Genomic DNA, 19,475 nt, shown 5'->3' on the forward strand with positions numbered 1-19,475 from the left:
TCTTCTCAGGGCTCACCTTCTAGAACTTGCATGTTCGGAAACTTGTGTGGAAAGGCAAACTGCTTTTCCAACCGAAAAGTGATGTGATCCAGAATGAGTGCCCCTCAACACAAAGGAACCAGAAATAAAGCCTCCCATTCTTAAATAACATTTATTATTGTTGCAAAGAAGTCTTTGTCATGAGAACAGCTCTCACACTTAAAGCTATATTGGTTACGGTTACAGAAGCACATTTCACTGAGTGCTCTACATGAAGTGTGCCCGACTACGGCTCTGGATTCAGCAATCTATTATTCACGATGTGTTGGCTGCCATTTAGCTATTTATCCAAACATGCCTTTTTATTTATTTATTTTTTTTTTAAAACATGTGCCTGCACAGGGTGGAGAAAGAAACGCCAAGGGCTTGCTAAAAAGGAGAAGCCTAAAAAAGATAAAATTCCCGCAGCAGTTCTGTTCAACTGCAGTCTGTGAGTTCGGGAATAGTGTCCACGGGGGGGAAGCACGACGCCCAGTGGTCTCTCCGGGTTAACGGGGTGAAAGCCCTTGAGGTTTTCTGCGGCTGTCAGGAGGGAGTGGGAAACTCCATTTACTGAATCCAGTCGATGTTCAGGCACCGCGCTATGAATGCAAACATATCTGAGACTTCTTCAATCACTTTGGCCGTGGGCTTCCCGGCCCCGTGGCCTGCCTTGGTGTCCACGTGGATAAGCAGGGGGTTGCTCTGCTTCCGGCTACGGCCCACGATGTACTGAAGGGTGGCAATGAACTTCAGGGAGTGGAGTGGGACCACGCGGTCATCGTGGTCGGCGGTGAGGAGAAGCATGGATGGGTACTGGATGTCATCTGCCTCAGGTAACTTCACGTTATGCAACGGGGAGTATCTGAAAGGCAAAAGCAGTTTCGTGGGCCAGGTATCAAAAGCAAAGTTGTTGGTTCGCTAGGCTCCTCAAGGCGGGCCAGTGGGCCCAGCGAGCGAGGCAGTGTATCAGCCTCACTTCTGCCGCGATGGTGCAGCTGCCTGGTCCGCGGGCACCGCTGCAGACCCTGCTCGCATCGTCAGCTGGGCCCTGACTGGCCGCGCTGTTGGAAACCGGGAAGCACTGTCATGTATTTGGCTCGCACTTTGGAAGACTGTAAAAAACAAAAAACTCAATGGGTTGCTGAAATGACCCTACCTGCAGATGCACACTTACCATCTTGAATGATTCCTATACTCTTTAGACTTACTTTTTCACGACTACAAAGCAGACTGACCTTAAACCACTGACTGTGGACATAATAGGTGCAAGCTTTTATGTTGGAAAACTTGAAATTCAAAGTTACAGCTTTTTGCCCCTTTAATATCTATAAAACTTTTATTCCAGGCTCAGCTTGGCAGTCTTAGGAAGAACACGGGTCCTCCCTGGGCCCCTTGCCAGCTCTCACAGTCCAGCAGACAGAAATGGCCTTGGGCCGGTGCTGACGGAGTTAGTGGAGGAGCAGAGAGGAGGCGCCTTCTGAAGCACAGCCTTCCAAGTAAGTTAACAAAAGGGTTTTAAGAATAAAAGTGTGGCTACATTAAACAGTAACTGATAGTAGTTAGGTGGGCAGAGTTTTATTTGGGAGGGTAAATAGTCAAACACGGTAAAATTTCTGCTCACTGAACCATATCAAGACTGAAAAGTTCTGGAGGTGAGCCTCCCAACAGACAAGAGAGGGGTGGCAATGGCTCTGTTTTGTGATTCATTTCAGAATGTTCTTGGATCAACCCCAGCCCTCCAGATAAGGGGTAGTTCTTGGGGGAAAAAGGCATGGAAAACTCTGCCTACATAGAATACCAGCCCCTACCTGTGAGATTCACATACACGCCACACATCTACATTAAGGATTCTAAGAAGCTCTGTAGAAAATTTATGGAGGCTATTCCCAAAGTTGGAAACCCAGCTCCTTCATTGGAAAGACCCCCTTTAATCTCCAGATGGTGCTTCGTGGGGCAGGCTGCAGGGCTTGGGCAGCTCCCGGTAACCGGCTCGGCTCGAGTGTGTACGGCTGAGCTCTCCGCTCATGGGGGAACAGCAGGTACGAGGAAACAACAGCCCTGTGAGTGCCAAGTTGGAAAATTAAAGTCTAAAGTAGGACTATCACAGACATCTTGAGAGGGGGGGAAAATGCTTAGAAATTTCTTTGCCCCCAAATTAATTTTAGAAGTATTAGGTTCCACTGACTATTTTGTGGCCTTTGATACACAATTCAGTCAGTATTTTCAATTGAGTTTAGATGGGACCTCTCTCCCTAAGTGTGTATTTTCTTTAATTTGAACTAGAGCGTCTTTAAATATTCAGCCTTTACTAGTATTTGTCAATAAGGTTATCCGTGTGTTTAAAAGTGTTCAATGTAAAAACTTTAGTCATTTTAGCTGAATCTCTAAGTGAGGAGCTAGCCACAACAAACACTGAAAGAACAAGTTTGGAGAAATTTAAAGTTGACTGGGAGAGGGGACAAAGAGTTCTTGCACCATCCAAAGGGCAATTCCTAACTTCTGCTGATAACGGTCTCCAAACCCCTACATGTGGGAAGTGAAAAGAATGTAGCTTGCCGTCTCAAGAGTCTAAATGTCTGCCATTTCTCACTGTTCTTGCTAAAGTGGTTAATAATGATTTATAGTTTCAAATATATATATGGTTATACTGAGAGAACAAAGTAAGTCTAATTTCCTTTAAAAATTCCAAATATAGATGTAAAGTATAATGACACCTTTTTCTATTAGTTTGTGATTGCTGTGGTAACAAATTACCACAAGTTTGGCAGTTTTTAAAACAACACAGATATCTTATTTAAGAGACAGAATCCCAAGCAGGCTCCCTCCTCAGTGCAGAGCCCAATGCACGGGGCTTGAGCCCATGACCCAGGGATTCTGACCTGAGGTGGATGCTCAACTGACTGAGCCACCCAGGTGCCCCACTGTTCTGTCAGTCAGATGTCTGGGCTGGCCCAACTGGCTTCTCTGCTCTGGGTCTCAGGGCTGAAATCAAGGTGTCGGCTGGCTGGGCTCTTATCAGGAAATTCTGGGAAGAAACTCTACTTCCAGACTCCTTCAGTTCCCATGTGGTTATCGGACTGAGGTCTCTCTTTCTTTGATGACTGAATGATAGCTGGGGACCTTTCTGAGCTCCCAGAGGCCCCTTCCTCCATCTTCAAAGCCAGCGATGGCAGATCTACTCCTTCTCATGACTCCAATCTGACCTTTCTTTCTGCTGCATTCCCTGACTCTAGCCAGAGGAAGTGTTCTGCCTTTAAGGGTTAGTTACTAGACTGGGCCCACTTCAGTAATCCAGGGTTATCTCCTTATTTTAAGGTCAGGTGAGTGGCAACCTTAATCTGCAAAGTCCCTTCACAGCAGCATTCAGATTAGTGTCTGAATAAACTAGGGGACAGGAATCTGGAGTCAGGGTGGGGGGCTTATAAATCTGCCTGTCACATCTTTGCAGTTTGTTGTTAAAGATCAAAACAAGGAAGACACATAGGTATTCCCATCACTTCCCTTACTTTTGCAGTAAATTATATGCAAATATGAGACACTGAAGAGGACAGAGAGTCAAACACTTATCCTCTTGACTGTGTTCAGTAGTGTGATATCACATTTGTTAGTCACACACACACACATCAATATAATTCAAACCTTACTTGATAAGCCATTCAAAGTGTTGTTTGCTGTCTGAGCACCCATAATCGGTGGTCCAGGCGTGACCAATGGTATATTTATGGAACTTCAGCATGTCCATTACTCCAACTTGGGCAATAACACAACCGAAGAGGTCAGGACGCTGATTTGCACAAGCAGCTGAAAACCAACACAGATAGAAAAGGGAGGCAGTCTATCATTAAACATCTAAATAAACAAAAACAAAACCACCCTTTAAATGCTTTTAGAACCATGGTTATTTTTTTGCCCAGAGCACAGGAAGAAACCATCATAAATCCCCTGCGTAATGGCCACAAGCTTTTCTCCCTCCTTTCACTGTATCTGAGGGGTAGGGTCTTCTGACCAGGAATAGAGTTTCACTCCCCAAAGTGAATCTCATGAATCTCAATAGGGGAGTGTTATTTGGAAAAACTCCAGGACTTCCTGGAAAATCTGTGTCTCCTGATCCCTGTCCCTTTTTTTTTTTTTCTTCACAAGGAAAACCTGTACAGGATCTCAAAAGTAGCCTGTGATACTGTGACATAACAAGAAATACATATTTGGTCACTGTCCCCAGGTCCTGGCACAGAACTCCTAAAACCCTTGGGATTTCCTGAGTGATCGAGGTTGAGAGATAACTGGCCCCTTTCAACCATACCTGAGTTTATGCTACAGAGGTGACTCTTGGTGGCTCCCTAGATGGCTACACGGTATAGGCTGGTGGCCAGAGGAGCCAACCATGTGTTTGGAGAGGTAGATATTTAATCCCCACCCCTGACCTCTGGGGAGGGTGGAGGGGCTAAAAATTGAGTTACTAATGGCTAATGAGTTAATCTATCATGCATAATAGAACCTCTGTAAAACCCGTGAACTGTGCAGTTTAGAGCTTCCAGGCTAATAAGCACACTGAAAGCCTAGATGGGTGGCATGCCCAGAGAGGGCAGGAAAGTTCTGTGAGCACAGCTCTACCCCTTCCCTTACTCTGTGCATCTCTTCCATCTTACTGTTCCTCAGGTCTATGAACTGTTCTGGCAGATTCTCACTCCCAAGGAAGCAGTCACGGGAGAGGCCCAGGACTTGGAATTGAGGTCTGAAGTGGGGGCAGTCTTGCAAGGTGGAGCCCTTGCCATGTGGCATCTGTACTAACTCTGGGTGGTGTCACAACTGAACTGAACTGGAAGACACCCAGCGGGTGTCTGGAGAACTGGAGAATTGGCTGATGTTGGGGGAAAAACCCCACACATTTGGTGTGGGAAATGTTGTGAGTAGAAACCGTTCATACAGCCTAAGGCAGGGCCTGAAACCCAGCACGGGCTCTAATTAATATTGGCACACATTCTTGTACTGTTTTAAAAATATTCTTTGTATACTTATGTTACATAAATGTACTTCTTTGTTTTGATAGTTTGACAAGTATTTACTGAACATCCCGCCGTACGCTGGTACTGGAGATGTCAGTGAATGTTTTAGTGCGAAAGGTAAGTGAACAAGCAATTCCATTATGGGCAAGTCTGGGTGCTATGGAAGTGGGGTGTAGGGGTACCTAACCCGGTGTAAGGCAGTTTGGGAGGTTTTCGAGGGAAGTCCCAGCAAGGCTGGAATGATGAAGAGTTAGTCAAGCAATCTGGGCTTTTCCTGCCTCTGGCAGAAAAACTAGTCTGTACCCTAATTCTGATTTCAGTGCTTACTCATAAGACCAGATCCTGAGTCCTTTCCTGGGAGACCTTGATTCTCACTCAGATGTGAGAGGGGCTTTTTATAAGCAGCTTTTAAATAAGCATTCAACACACCGATAAAGGGAAATCCAAATCTGCAAGTTCCTCGTGGGACCAGGTTTGCCAACAGACATAAAGCAATTCCTGAATATCAAACTGAAAAGATTAAAGGGGTTATTGGCTAAAACAGTAAATTATAGAACAATTCTCCCACTATTGGAATCAGATGGTATTTTCAATTATCTCTACTCATTAAATCTTAGATTTGCCCTTAATTCTTCTCTTACACCTTTACGTATAATCCAAGTGCAAATTCAGAACATACCCAGAATCTGACCCCTTCTGGCTGTCTCTATCGCCACACTCCAGGGCCAAGCCACCACTGTGTCTCACCAGGACGGAGGCCTCCTCCCTGGCCACCTGCTTTTCTGCCCTCGCCTCCCCTTTGGGCTGCCCTGGTCGATCCCATTACAAAATAAGTCAAATTATGACACCTCCACCCCAAAGGCTTCTTATTTCTCAGAGTAAACCGGGTCCTCTACACTGGCTACGGGGTCCCACCTGCTTTCGCCTCCTGACTCCTCTCACCTCTCCTGACACTTCTCCCTCACTCACCATGCCCAGCTACAGATGTGGGCCTCTCCACTGTCTCTAGAACACTCTGAGCCCTTGCTGGCCTCAAGGCCTTTGGTGTGTTGTCCGCCTCCTCCACTAGAACGAAAACTCCGTGGGGGCAGAGGTGGTGTCTGTTTTGTCTGAAACAACTTTATCAATGTCCTTTCTAAAGTTGAACAAATTACTTTGGACATACATATTTTACTTACATAGGAAAATTTTTTTTGTTGTTTCTGCATATATTTTATTTATTTTTTTTACAAATAGTTTATTGTCAACTTGGTTTCCATATAACACCCAGTGCTCATCCCCACAAGTGCCCTCCTCCATGCCCATCTCCTCCCTCCCCCCCCCATCCATCAGTCCTCAGTTTGTTTCTCAGCATTCAAGAGTCTCTCATAGTTTGCCTCTTTCCCTTTCCCCCACCATTTCCCCCCTTCTTCTCCCCCATGGTCCTCTGTTAAGTTCCTCCTAATCCTCCTATACGTGCAAACATATGTTATTTGTCCTTCTCTGCCTGACTTATTTCACTCAGCATAACACCCTCAAGGTCCATCCATGTTGCTACACATGGCCAGATTTCATTGTTTCTCATTGCCATGAAGTATTCCATGGTATAGATAAACCACATCTTCTTGATCCATTCATCCGTAGATGGACAATTAGGCTCTTTCCATGTTTTGGCTATTGTAGAGAGTGCTGCTATGAACATTGGGGTACATGTGCTCCTATGCATCAGCATTTCTGTATCCCTTGGGTAAATTCCTAGCAGTGCTATTGCTGGGTCATAGGGGAGTTCTATTGTTATTTTACAGGAAAATGTTTTTGCAAGACTATATTCTACTGGGGTAAAGAGTAAAAACAGGGATTCAGGTTTTGCAAGGAGTTCGTACATTTCAAGGATAAGGAAGTGGAGTGAACGTGCTGTCCTCCATGAAACCCCTTCCAAAACCATGCATTTTTCACATGTGTGTTAAGTGAAGCCTGTAAGTCCAGCCTATACTTGTCCAATGGCCATCATATCCGAATGACATTGGATGTAGGACCCTAGCAAGCAAAGCCCATAAATGTTCCTTACAAAGTGAAATTTAACTACCAGAAATGAGGACAAGCTACTTCGAGGCAGTGCCACTTACAGGTTAGGAGAATCTAAGTCTCTCATTATGTTACACTGTGCACCCAGCTGTACGTTACCTCATTTTCCTCCATCTCTCCTCTCTGCACCCACAGCACAGGTGTTCAACAAATGTTTTGTGATGATTACACAAGTTCTGAGTAGCACAACCACAGGGGTTATCAGGCTCAGTCCTATGCTGGCTGAATTCTAGAAACCTGTGGATCCATGTGGGGAGGGGGTCCCAGCCAGTGTGCAGCCCAGAAGAGCTCAGGGCAGACAGATGGGACAGCTTTTCAGCTCTGAGTTGTCAGCACAGAGCTGGATGTGGGGCTTGAACCCATGAACTGTGAGATCATGACCTGAGGCCAAAGTCAGATACTTAACCGACTGAGCCACCCAGGCGGCCCTCAGCTGGGTCTTTATGTGTCATTTATCAGGTGCCCTAATACAAATGGGTTTTAACACTGCCCCTATCCATGAGCCAACGTAAATCAAGAGCTGTCTGCATACAGTGTTATCTGAAAACCCCCAGAGCGTTAACTTGTAAGTACAATAAAGTCCAGTTCTCACCCACTAAGAGGCCTCCATTTGAACCTCCATTAATAGTCAGCCTCTTGGGAGATGTGTAACCTTCCTTGATGAGATATTCGGCAGCATGCTGAAAGTCGTCAAAGCAGTTTTGTTTGTTTGCTAAGATACCACCTGCAATGTGCCAAAGTGAAAGATGATTAAGAAACAAAACATTAAAAAAAGGAAATTTTAACCTAAATGGAATTCAAATGATAGGGCAGAGTTTCAACTCTTGATCACTTAAACACAATGGGCTGACACCACGTTAAGAATAAGCATCATGGAAATCCATCAATACCACAATCACCACGCCATACAGTGGATTTGTATTTTTCTGAATATAACGGGAGTGCCCCAAAGAGAAGAGATGGTCTGTTATGTCAGAGAACCATGAGGACTAAAGTATAGAAGCATGTAATCAGAACAAACCTAGGTTTTGGAGAGGCTGAACTTAACCTCGAGCTGTGTTCAACCCTTTCTGAGCTCCACCTGGCAAACAGCAACGGGACTGTGTGTGCCTCCCCCGCCCGGGGACGATGGCAGTGCTCTGCACAGGTGTGCTTCTCAGCCCTCCCCTTTGCAGGAGACTGAAATAGTAATGATGAGAAAGAAGTTCTTCAGTTTTCCCCTTATTTAAGGAATATAAGCAGGGGAGGTGGTGCTGCAGAGAGCAGCCCGTTACAGTTTCTCCATTCAAGAATTAAGATCTCAGATATCTCCCTGGAGAATCTGGATTTTCTCATCTAGAAGTCATCCAATGTAGACAACCACACAAATTATGTAAAGAGAGGAACATTTATAAGGTCTTGGAATATCTAAAAGTAAAGGCCAAAAGTCAAAGATGCACCCTCAAAGGAACAGATGTCTGAAATAACTGCCTATGAAATGAACAAGAAGCAGACATGGCTCTAATTAGATATTTGAGATTAACCACTTCTACAGAAATTCAATTAAAGATGAAGCAGTGCTACCGAAGAGATTTTTTCATATCAAAACAAATATTATTAAAAATTTAATAGGAAATTAGGAGTGAATTAGAATAGCTAGGATTACTTAGTTTCCAGAAATAATTTCATTTTGGGTCTATGACTATATTTTCTAAAGAACACTAAATTTTAAACTCCATACATAAACAGAACGGAATTTAGATATATCAATGTTCAGTATACTGGGGTCTAACTGGAAAAGTCCATTTCTGGCCCTTTGAGTGCCTAATGAATAAGTTTAAACAGAGATAGTCTACTGTTAACCTCACTGAAGCTCCAAACTCTACCCAGGGCTTTTGCACAAGAAGTTGGTTCTAATTAATACAGAAATAAGAAAGAGCACTGTACCTATCATACATAGCATGGTGGGCACCTGACGACCAGAGGGGTTTTATGGGGAAGAATCTGGGTTCTCCAGGAGAGGGCCACAGGACCAGGAGAGCATGGAAGGATGTGCATGAGTGCGTATGCCACAAACATTTTACCTAGTAAATCAGGTGTTTCAAGAAGTCCAGACTTAGCATACGAATTTGGGATATAAATCAAATATATGGTATGTAGAGATTTTCTTATTTGATCAATCATCTCTTAATATCACAGTATGACTTAATATAATTACCCTCTAATATCAGGTCAGGGTCAAAATGATACAATGACCGCTGATAAGGTCTTTGGGGGATGACACATCGTAGCAGTTGACCTAAGGATGGCAGGCAGGCCAAGAGCCCGTCTGTTAATGAGAACTACTCTTGCTAAGATGCTCAAATAGTTTATCTGATGTCCGCCCTTGGGTGCCTGCTCGATGTTCAGGCAGTCAGGTTTGGCCCTTCCTACATCTTGACATCTAACAGGTACTTATGAAAAATCTCTTTACAGATCTTTCCTCATCTTTGCGGACTGGATTTGATGCAGAAAAGGCCCCAAGTTTGGGAACAAGTAGATACACATGGATCTGTTCCTACTGAGGGAGAAGAGCCCTTCCACCTGGGGCTGCTGACCAACCCTGAGCCCTGGTGGCCACCTCTGTCCCAGCAGGCCTTCTCCTAAACGATGGCCAAGGATGGGAGAGGGGAGAAGTCTGAGGCCGTGCGGGTGAACGTGCGTCCCACATCCTCCTCCAGCTGTTGGTTAGTCTATGACTTCTAGATACACAAAAGGCTAGAGAAAGGATGCACTCCGTATATAAAGAAAAGGAAGAGTTAGTTAGGGCTTTAAGAAATTATGACAGTCAGGAGAAGGAAGCTTAGTATAGAAGCAGTAGTCTCCATCAACTGGAATACATGCTTCAGGAGCCCAGGGAATGGAGCCTGAAACATTGAAACCAGAAAGGAAAAAGGGCGGAGCTCCTGGGTCTTAAACCTGCCCGGGATGGAGGCACAGCAGCAAGGCTAGGAGGGCGCTCCTTCTCAGCAATCGTGGCGAAATCAGAGAAAACAAGGAACGAAATGCCCAGGAAGCTCTATCTTAGATTGCTCTTCTTCTTCTAAGAGAAAATGGCCTATTTTGAGATAGCCAAATAATGCTGACCAACCAGCTTGGCATTTACTAAGAAGAGACAGAAATACCAAAAAGTGCCCTGCAGACTCCCTTCTGACAGTGATAGATAAAAATGTAGCCAGTGCATTGCTACAAAACAAAACACCAATTCTGATTATGGTCTATAGGGAATGCTTCTGAAAAATACATACTTCATTATATTAAAATAGATAACAAAGGAAAACAAAATGTGAAAACACGGAATTTTTAGAGGGACCGTGGTGCATGCAGCATGTTTGAAAATACCCTGGTCTTTCACCTGTCTAGCCAAAACTGTTCTGCTCCTGACCCCGTCCGCTCATTCAGACGTAGCTTTCGCTAGGCCAGGTCTGTGTTTCTGTAGAAACATTACTTCACCTTTATGCCACGTCTCTCCGTATTCGCCGCCACCTCTGATGTTGGCCACTGCAAGGACACCGCCCATGTGTCTCACAAAGATGAGTCGGGACACACTGAGAAACAGAACAAATAGTTAACCTTCTGTTAACAGTGGGGTAAGGACCATGTTGTCTCCCTCCATGAAAAAAAGAAAATATCCCTGAAGACATTCCACATGTAATATATTGAAATAGGAGATTCTTACTTTTATATTATTTGATTAAAGTGAAAAATATAAAAGTTCTGATTAATGTTTAACTGCAAAGTTCATACATTTTCATGAGCATTTGGTAGATCTCATTTTTCTATATTGGTAAATATTTTACTATAGGAAGTGGGAATACATAATTCATTTTTTAAACTTTAGAAAGAAAGAGTGTGTGTGTGTGTGTGTGTGTGTGTGTGTGTGTGCAAGTGGGACAGAGGGGCAAAGGAAGAGAGAGGGAGAGAATCTTAAAAAGGCTCCACGGTCAGCATGAAGCCTCATGTGGGGCTCGATCCCACAACCCTGGGATCATGACCCAAAAATCAAGTTGGATGCTCAACCAACTGAGCCACCCAGGCACCCTGGGAATACACGATTCATAATGCAAACAGAGAAAGAACCAGAAGCCCTCATTTCATACTGAGTCCATCTTTTAAACAACTATGTTGGTAAACTGAGTATCCCCAGCCACATGACGTAGCCCTGGTGTGAATGGCTCCAGGGTTGCAGGAACCGCCCCCCCCCCCCCCCCCCCCCCCCCCCCCCCCCCCCCCCCCGTGTGGCCCCTGCTCCACTGATTCTGGTCTCTAACTGTGCAAGTTGGAAGAAAGAAACCTCTTTAAAATATGGGCTTTAAAGAGCATTTCCAGTTTTATAGACATTTAGATGCTAAATTAGGTAACACAAGGTGTGAGAGAGGTAGAGGAGACCAAGGACACGGGCCAGAAAGCAAACCTGGAGGACTCAGGGCTGGAGAAGGTTTTCTAGAAATAAGCAGAAGACACTATAGCACAAAGCTGCTAGGAGAAAGAGTTAAGTAAGTACTTTGGGAAATTTGGATTTTGTTTTCTTTCTCTTTCTAATCTGACCCTCACAGTACTGAATGACATCTATTTTTCTATTTGCTGTTAGCTAAAATTCTGCTTTGAGAAATGTTTATGAATGTTGTATCACTCTCCCTTTTAGTAACTGGGACTCTTGATGGCCTGAGTGCTAATTTCCTGAGTCTCGACGATGCAGAGAAAGGGAGTTTGGGGAGGCGATCATACCACATAACTGGATGGGCCAAATGGATTTGCAGTCACTTGGTCTTTCACCACATTTTTTTTTCCCCTTTTTTTATTTTTTATTTTTTTTCATTTTTTTTCACCACATTTTCCACACACCTGATGGTCTCCACTGAAGCCTCCACCCTATCTGCTGGGTCCTGGGGTAAAAATGGTGCAAGGACCCTCCCTTATTCATCTCTCAAGTCCCAAAAGAGCAGGATTCATAACTACTTGTACAAATGAAAGATGATAGGCAGTTTTAGCTATAATAGATCGGCTGAGGAATCTGTGTTGTCTCCACTTACCACTGTAGGGACTAAGGGAAGTGAGGCTCAGGGTGCAAGTCTCTGACTTGTTCACTGAAGCTTGGATTACATCACTTTGAGTGATAAAGAGGTGCACACAATGACACAGCAGCCCATCTGTGGCTCAGGCCCTGCCTAGAACAATGGTTGGTGTGGAGACGGGGTTTCAGGATGTAAAAATAGCACTGTTGTTGTACAGGGAATGAAGAGCAATCCATACTCCACTCATATAACTGGGTTCCCTTCATTTTATTCACGTAATGATGCCTCACAAATCTTCTGAAAATATCGGTCTACAGGATGGTTTTACAAGTTCATCAGCTTCTCACTAACAAAAGGATAAAATCAAATTCCTTAAGCAGATGTTGAAGGCAGCTCATAATATAAAGTACTTCAGGGCAGGGACCATGTTTCACACTTCATCAAATCCTAAATACTTAGCCATCAGTGGTTCAAAACAAAGTAACAGTTTTCTTGTCTTCAAATTTTGGGCAGCTAGTTGAATCCACCAGTCCACAAATTTCTTCCTGAATAGGATCAGATTTCCTATGAGGCTCTATTGAGAGGTTGGCTTACAGGTGGTCTTGGTGGTAGGAGACTCCTTGTTTTTACCAAAAATGCTCACCACAAACTCTGTTTTATACTGTGAATGGCATATTGAAATCAAGTTTGCAAATAACCGAAGACGTTTAAATAATAGCAAAGGTATCAATGCAGATTTCCCCCCCTTGGACAGTAATTGTTGGGAAATCATCACATAAACCGAACAGTTTAAAATGGATCAAGTAATAGAATATACAGAAAATATACGGTGGCTGAATGTTAAGATGATCTATTTTAAGACTGCGCTGCTGAAAAATCATTCCCTCCAAAAAGAACACGGAGAGCAGTGGCAGGACAGCAAATGATAAACACTGAAGGTACAAGCTTTCTTTCTGCAAGGCCTCAGTTGATACTAACCTTCTGCAGCCTGGCAGCTATATATAGCCTCAGCATCTAGTTCTCAAACAACCCATTCACTGAAGACATAAGATTAGCTTGTAAATGATTCTAAAATTCCTGACCAAAAGTACATGTACTTAACACACAATCCTGCTCCTCCATGAAAACAAGCAAGAAATATAGAGTTAAATATATTTTTAAAATGAGGTAGTAGACTAGTCTCTGGTCTCTTCCCACTGTATGGTGAGGATCAAATCTACGCTGAAGTTCCAAGAGTGTTCTACGCTTACCTGTAGTTGGGTGTGATGGATATGTTGAAGCCACCATAGCCATATAAGAAAGCAGGATGAGAGCCATCTAATTTTATGCCCTTTTTATGCACAATGAACATGGGAATCTTGGTACCATCCTTGCTGGGGTAGAAAATCTAGAACAAAATAAAGCAGAGTAGATTCAGTATAACTTAGGCAACACTTGCATGCTTTTAAATGGGAAAAACGTGCAGGTAGTGAATCCTCTCTTGGAGATATAGAGGAGCACAATGATCTCCAGTACCACTGGCTATTTAGTGGTGAAGCATCTTTCGGTTTTTATGGAGACAGAGCAGAGTCAAGTGTCTGAAAGCAGAGACACTTGAACTTGAATTCTTCTTCCACAACTATATAATTAGGTGACCTTGGGTGAGCCACTTATCATCCTTTGCCCTCAACTCTTCAGCCCCAGATGGGGCCACTGTGCCCACTACACATTCCACAGAAGAGACTAGGCATTCAGTTCTCTACTCCTTGTCACTCTCCCAGCACCGGAAAAGTCAGATCTGGCCATCCGACCAAACAATTCAATCTAGGGGAGACTCTTTTCTAGGAAACAAATTTCATATTCAACTTCCTCTCTACATGTCAAGACAACTCTTCATTTTTCTGTGTTAAGATATTAAGTAAATGTTAGCATGTATTACAAAGCATGTATTAGGTTAGAGAGTAGAACAACAACAACAAAGAAGTCCTATTATTCCTGGTTAAAGACATTTTCTTCAGCCTTTTTAATTAAGGCTCATCAAACTTGCCAGAGTCTGGGCAACCCTGGGCAAGTTCAGTCAACATCTCTATATTCATTACTTCTCGGATAAAAGGAGTAAGAGAAAAAGCATAAGGAATAGAACAATGAATGCTAGTCAAGTGACAAGCCATAGAATAACTGATAAGCTCCCAAAGCTGATAATGGCTTTCTTCCAGAAAATCTGTAAACAGCTTTCTGTTTGGGTAAACATGGTGTCTTTACCCCAAATGACACCTGGAAAGTGTTCTGGTTCAGAAACGTCTCGCTGACCTCCCGGGGTACAGTCAAGGACGTAAGCCTTTGCACTTGGTGGCTTGGAACGATATTCTAGCCAAAGCGTTTTACGGTAGTTCTATTATACAAAGTTGCCACAAAGTCCTTGGAAATCAACGAGGGGTTGGGAGGTAGGGGTACAGATTTAGAGAAAAGCACTACAGGGCCACCATAAATGCCTGCAAGCTTGGTGGTTTTTGGAAACCTGCCAAGTAATAATAGTAAAAAAACATCTGTTTTTGACTTCAGAGAGAACTACTGAGAGATGTAAATTTGCGAGTTTAGGAATCATGGACAATACTCTGCAGGATTCAGAATTATCAAAAGGGACACACACTTTCATTTAAAGCTGTTAGTGGCTGCCGGTTAGGAGCCTCTAATAGAGTGGAACTGTGTGGGTGTTATGAGTAGAGTGGAACTGTGTGGGTGTTATGAGTAAATACAGAGTAAGAGGAACAAGTTCCAAGTCACTGGCTGGTAATGACCTCAAATACAGGGCCTTCAGCTCAGACTTGAGAATTTGGAGCAGGGGAGCAAAGGCTCTCACACGATTCTTTTTTTTTTTTTTTTTAATAAAGTTTATTTTGAGAGGGAGAGAGAGTGCATGCAGGGGAGGGAGAGAGAGAGAGGGAGAGAGAGAATCCCAAGCACAATCCCTCTGTGTATATCAGCACAGAGCCTGATACAGGGCTCGATCCCACAAACTGTGAGATCATGACCTGAGCCGAAATCAAGAGATGGACACTTGACCAACTGAGCCACCTGTGTCTCACATGATTCTACCTGAAATGAGTCATCTGTTCAAAATTGCGTTCCCTTCAATTTACTCCTATCCTCAAACTCCTGATCTCGCTCCAATCCAGCTCACCCTCTCTGCCCCCTGCACTTCACCCAGCCAGCAGGGCTGATGGCCCTCTCATCTCCCCTAAGCTGATTCTCCTTCTGTTCTCAGAGTGCTCATCTTGTTTCTCTGTGACAGTTTGGCTCCTCTGGGACCTCTCTTCTTGTGGCCACCTGTACATCTCCAACACCTGCCAGTCTCCCCTTTTTGGCTCCAGGACAAAGGAATCCTTTTAGAAAATGCCATTAGAAGCACAAAGTCCCCTTCAGGCCTGTAGCTGCAAAAATATATCCAAGCTTAAGTCACTGTGGTTCAGATGTTAAAATAACAACATTTTGAACGCTGTCCAAAAGTGAAAGGGCATTGTGAAGAGGATTACAGTAAAATCACATTCAAGAAAACTCCTTACAAGAAGGCTATTCCCGAATTGAAATAAATATACACACCATATAAATATGCGTGTATACAGATTTTATCACATCTCTATACATACACACACACAGCAGTGTTCTATGCCATTTCTGTTTATGGGATGGAAACTGATAACAAACCTTAACCTAACTCTTCAATAAAAGGCCAAATGGAATCCTGAGTCTCATCCTAACCATGGAACGAATCCATAAGAACATTTTAGAAACAGTCATTAAAAATAGCCCTGCCATTTTCCATCACGTGCTTTCTACTTCTTTGACTTAACTGAAACTGGTTTTGTCTTAAAGCCACTTCCTTCAAAACTTTTAAGAGGCTTTGGGGCTGTCTTTCCCACTACTCTGGATTTGCTCAGATAGGAGGAGAAGCTGGCAGACTCCTTACTTCCATTTGCTTCCCAAACCCAGTCTAATTAGAGGCCGGGGCTCTGTATTACCTATGATGAACATGTTAATTTCCCAAATTCATTCCCAGAAATTCTGACTCTTTAGGTCTGGGGTAGAGTGCTCAACCCTACAGATGTAGCATGTCTCCTGCCTATTCTGGTACAGGTGGATCAGGGCTCAAAAACTAGTCAGATAGTTTGCTTTTATCACCCTCTCTATCCTTGTCAACTGTGTCAACTAAAACCAGGTGTTTTCCCACCATCCTTGACAATTCCATATGGAACGCTGTACTTCTCTTCCCCGTTGTTCTCGTGCGATTTTCTTTAGTGACTTTCACAATGAAACTGAGGACCCATCCAGAATCCTGTCCTTACAGATACCTTCGCTTCCATGCCACCCTAGTCACTTGTTTATTCAGATGTTTGCTGTGTGTCCGTTACGTGCCAGGCACTGGACAAGACCTGGCTAACTCCTTCCCTCGTGGGACTCGAGGTGCGTGGTGACAAACCAACAGGCAGTGCGAACACCCATCACCTGGCTGTCTTTGCCCTCAGGACCTGAGACCTTCTGCAGGAACTCGGAGGTTCCCCCTGTGTGACTCCAACTTGGTTTTCCACCACCTCCTTCCCTTCCTTACTCCTGAGGTATCTGCCCGCCCCTTTTTTAAAATTCTTATTACAACACTCAGTCCCTTATATTCTCTCGTTCTGTCAGCTTCACTCAGGCTTTCTCATCCAGCTTGAGACCCTTAGCAGCCCTCTCGGTGTCACTAACGCCTGAAATCCTCTAATGCTAACCTAATACCCTAGATTCCTTCTTTTCTCCTGGGCTGCTGGCACTCAGAAAACAGTTGCTCACTTTGCTGCAAATCAGTAATACCTGAAGTCATGGGCTCTGAACTTATGCTTTAGGTCTTTTTTTCCCTTCCCCTAAACGCGTTCTTGATGTTTCTCCTTCCTTCTTTTCTTTCTTCCTAAATGTCTTCCTGATACCCTTTTTTGATGCCTAAATCAACTCCAGAGTAGCTGTTTCCAACACTTTCCATTTTCTTTCATTCCCAACACCACCCATTTGCATCCCCTACTCTTTGTCTTGCCTGTCGTCATAGAGGCCATCTGCTTGGAGTTTTTAAAAAGCCTCTGCCACCTTCACGCACCCTCTACAACTCCAGAGAAAGACTCAGCCTTGATTCCAGACCTGGACAACTCCCCGCCCCCCACCACACTTCTGACTACCACAATGTTTTCTTTTTGTATTTTCTCCCTTTCCTTGGCATACAAACACACTCAGAATTCTCCTATCCTATATAATCCAAAACACAAAACGAAAACCTTTTACATTGCCCTGTGTGCCCCTCGAGCTAAATTTCGATTTCCCTCTTCCTCCTGATCAATTATCTCCACAGTAACCCACACCCCTGGCTCATGCCTTCCAACCTCGTTTACTCTTGTCTCCACCACCACTCTTAAAGGGCATCACTGAACGTCTCTGTCTTCCTCCTTGCCCCTCCACCTTCACCTCTGCCCTGGTGGTGCATATCCTTCACACATTTTTCATAGGCTACAGACACACATCTATCTGTAAATGTTTGCACATATTCAAGTTATTGTTATATGGCGATATACAGAATCGGGCTACCATTGGCCTACAATGTGTTCCTCTTCTCCTCACTTACTTAGCAAGATATGGAATTCTTTCCATGTTAAAACACCCAGATTTACCTCGTTAAAAGAAACCACAACCAATGAAAAACAGAAATGGCTGCCTAGTATTTCATCATATGAATGCACACAAATACATTTAATCATTTCCTCACTGATGGATATTCAGACTATTGTTTGTCTCTTATCAACAATGGAATAAATTGCTTTTAGATAAATCTCAGATACTTATACTATGATTTCTGTACGATATATTCTTAGAAATGAGATTACCAGATCAAAGTATATGTACATTAAAAAATCCAACAGATTCTGAAAAATAATTCTCTAAAAACGGTGTATCAATTTAAGTCTCTAATGACAGCGATTACCTAAGTGTACATTTCTTAGCAGCAGCGGATGTTAAAATGGATTTTAATTTTTGCTGGTCTAACAGACAAACATTACCATCTCATAATTGCTTTGTTTTTACATTAGCAAACATTTTCATCTTTTTATTTGTCATTTTATGTCTCTTCCTCAGAAAACAAAGTGTTTCTGTTTTTTTATTGTGCTACTTTTCTGATTAGTTTATAAAACCTTTTTTTAAATGTTTTATTTGTTTTTGAGACAGAGAGAGACAGAGCATGAGAGGGGAAGGGGCAGAGAGTGAGACACAGAATCCCAAGCGGCTCCAGGCTCTGAGCTGTCAACACAGAGCCTGACATGGGGCTCAAACTCACGAACTGTGAGATCGTGACCTTAGCCAAAGTCAGAGGGTCAACCAACTGAGCCACCCAGGCACCCCTATAAAAACTTTTTTTTAATGTCTATCTATTTTTGAGACAGAGAGAGAGACAGACAGCAAGTGGGGGAGGGGCAGAGAGAGAGGGAGACACAGAATCTGAAGCAGGCTCCAGGCTGTACTGTCAGGACAGAACTCAACGTAGGGCTTGAACTCACAAACCAAGGTCAAATGCTCAACCAACTGAGCCACCCAGGCACCGTGAAACTATTCTTACATTAAAGAATATAGATATATTTTTAGATTATTTTATTTTTTTTTACAAATAGTTTATTGTCAAATTAGTTTCCACATAACACCCAGTGCTCATCCCCACAAGTGCCCTCCTCCATGCCCATCCCCCCTCCCCCCCCCCTCCAACAGTCCTCAGTTTTTGTCAGCATTCGAGAGTCTCTCATGGTTTGCCTCTCTCCCTTTCCCCCACCATTTCCCCCTTCTTCTCCCCCTTGTTCCTCAGTTAAATTCCTCCTAATCCTCCTATACGTGCAAACATATGATATTTGTCCTTCTCTGCCTGACTTATTTCACTGAGCATAACACCCTCAAGTTCCATCCATGTTGCTACACATGGCCAGATTTCATTCTTTCTCATTGCCATGTAGTATTCCATGGTACAGATAAACCACATCTTCTTGATCCAAAAGAATATATTCTTCTATTACTTTTTTTTTCCTGCCATGTTTTGTTTGCATTTCTTCCTAGCCTATAACCTGTCATTTAACTCTCTTTGTAGTATCTTGAATATATATACCACATATATATACCACATATATAGAGAAACAGGAGTTTCTCACCCCAAGTTATATAAATATTTGTCTATATTTTCATTTTGAATTTTTACATTTGTATTTGTAATCCAAATGGAGCTTATTTTTACATATGATCTTTCCCCCAAATGGCCAACTGCGATGTACCATCTACTGAAGAATTATTCTTTCCCTCATTGTTCAGAAATACTATT

At 43.3% G+C, this 19,475-nt stretch overlaps 1 protein-coding gene across 1 annotated transcript in view; it reads right to left on the bottom strand.

Annotated features, from left to right (window-relative positions):
- Window positions 1-329: 329 nt before the first annotated feature.
- LOC120247677 (prolyl endopeptidase) overlaps window positions 330-19,475 on the bottom strand; it is a 122,770-nt gene continuing 103,624 nt past the window's right edge. Inside the window, exons 11-15 of the mRNA XM_039255688.1 lie at window positions 13,372-13,508; window positions 10,560-10,654; window positions 7,681-7,812; window positions 3,666-3,822; window positions 330-883 (exon numbers count right to left, since the gene is read on the bottom strand). Coding sequence (XP_039111619.1) covers window positions 589-883; window positions 3,666-3,822; window positions 7,681-7,812; window positions 10,560-10,654; window positions 13,372-13,508 — 816 coding nt within the window. The 3' untranslated portion in view covers window positions 330-588. The remainder of the gene's footprint in view (window positions 884-3,665; window positions 3,823-7,680; window positions 7,813-10,559; window positions 10,655-13,371; window positions 13,509-19,475) is intronic.

Source organism: Hyaena hyaena, unplaced genomic scaffold (assembly GCF_003009895.1).
Source record: "Hyaena hyaena isolate Hyena2069 unplaced genomic scaffold, ASM300989v1 scaffold_538, whole genome shotgun sequence".
NCBI classification, from domain to species: Eukaryota; Metazoa; Chordata; class Mammalia; order Carnivora; family Hyaenidae; genus Hyaena; species Hyaena hyaena.